At 44.7% G+C, this 1,700-nt stretch overlaps 1 protein-coding gene across 1 annotated transcript; it reads right to left on the bottom strand.

Annotated features, from left to right (window-relative positions):
* Window positions 1–474: 474 nt before the first annotated feature.
* On the bottom strand, window positions 475–1,437 carry LOC149143583 (uncharacterized). Its single transcript, XM_089451883.1, has one exon. It carries the CDS (start codon window positions 1,435–1,437, stop codon window positions 475–477), a length of 963 nt encoding a protein of 320 aa, XP_089308009.1.
* Window positions 1,438–1,700: the final 263 nt, after the last annotated feature.

The raw sequence follows: 1,700 nt of genomic DNA, 5'->3' as shown, positions 1-1,700 counted from the left end.
AGTCAGCTTGAGGCTGGCATGAAGCTGACTAGTGTCCTCTCCCACTTCAGTTATACTTCAGTTCTTGAGTCCACTTGGAGTTTCTTGCTTCCACTTGGAGATCTAGATCCTCTTACTCATCACAAGGCGAATTCCCTGATCCAAGTGTCATTTTGGAAGCTTCCTGGGCATTTGACACCTTGCAGAATGACTGTGCCACTTGGCCAATCTCGCCCAGCGCAGGTAGCCTTCATTAGATTTGACATTCAGCACAGGTACAGAGTGGAGCAGTTGACATTCAGCGCAGATGCTCAGTGGAGCAGTTGACATGATCCAAAATTAGCTTGTTTTTGAGTGTTTTCAGGTGGAGAACTGATTTTCAGTGTTGTGGTTTGCTGACCTTGTTCCTCTAGGGGTAGGAACAACATGTTTAGGGACTTTGGATCCCTTAGATTATTGACATTTCATGCTTCATGCTGTAAGGCACAAAAATGTCTATAACACCAAGTTAGCCTCCCTAGGATCACTATAGGCTTTTTTAAAATGAGAGTTGGCCAGAGAAGTTAGCTGAGGGAAAGTGTTTGGTGTCCTTCCCTGATCATCCTGCATGTCCCAGATGGTTTTTATTGCTTTCCTCCCATTAGCAAATTTTTGATAAAACTTTGTATTAGCATCCCCCTCCCGAATCCAAATAGCGCTGCTTCTCAGTCTCCATTTGTCTTCCCTCTCTTTGAGGATTTTTCCGCGGGTCGAGTAGAGGGATGTGATTTTACTCTTATGCTCCTCTGAGCTATATAGACCACCCAACTCATTTTCAAAATTAGCCAACTCAAGTTCAATCTGTCTCAGAGATTGATCATCCTGTAATCTTTTTTGGTGAGCCCAGATTTTGGACATCTTCTTCAGCTCTGTGAGGTTATGGATAAATCCTGTTGTTACATCACCCCTCACCCCTGGAGGGTTTTCTTTCCAGAAGTCAGTCACCATGCTGATGTACGAAACTTCCTTAAGCCAGGTTGAACTGAACTTAAATGGACCCTTCGGCCTGGCTCTCCCACTTTCCATTTCCATATATATAGGTAGATGGTCTGAGAGCCCACCTGTGCCAACCCATTGCCTGATGTTGAATCCCAGATCCATAACCTGTTCTTTGACTAGAAATCTGTCCAGTCTTCTGGCTAGACCATTTTCACCCACTCTATTGTTCCTCCAAGTGGCTTGAATCTTTGCAGTGGGTATATCGATCAGGTGGTGAAATTCCAGAATGGACGAGAAGTAGTCCGAGAGGGAGTCCCTTTGTGCACGATGTCCCCAGGATTCAGCATGTCCAATTGAAAAGTTGAGGTCCCCTCCGACTATCAAATTATCAACCGAAAGTAAATCCAATCTCAGAAGATGGTCCCAAAATTCAGGTCGATTTTGGCAAGGCCCATAAATATTGATTATTCTGAATGGCATACCCAGCTCAGTTGTGTGTACATCAACCCCTAAATATCCAACCCCGCCCCAGTAGTTAAGTGACTTGATAGAACGAGTATTGATGCCCAAAGCAAGCCCTCTAGATCGGCCTTGGGCATCCAAACCCCAAAATTTCCACCCTAGAAGAGAGTGCTCAAGAATGCGAGTAATATCATCATCGGAGCCTAAGGTCTCCTAAAGGAAGATAATATCCAGCGAGTCGGCAGAGATTAACCAACGAAGAGCTAGTTTTTTTTCGATCC

Source organism: Pinus tabuliformis, chromosome X, assembly GCF_031772625.1.
Source record: "Pinus tabuliformis cultivar Carrire ecotype Pingquan chromosome X, CPIR1, whole genome shotgun sequence".
Classification (NCBI taxonomy): Eukaryota; Viridiplantae; Streptophyta; class Pinopsida; order Pinales; family Pinaceae; genus Pinus; species Pinus tabuliformis.
Note: the sequence above shows the minus strand (reverse complement) of the source record. Positions and strands in the feature narration are given on the sequence as shown.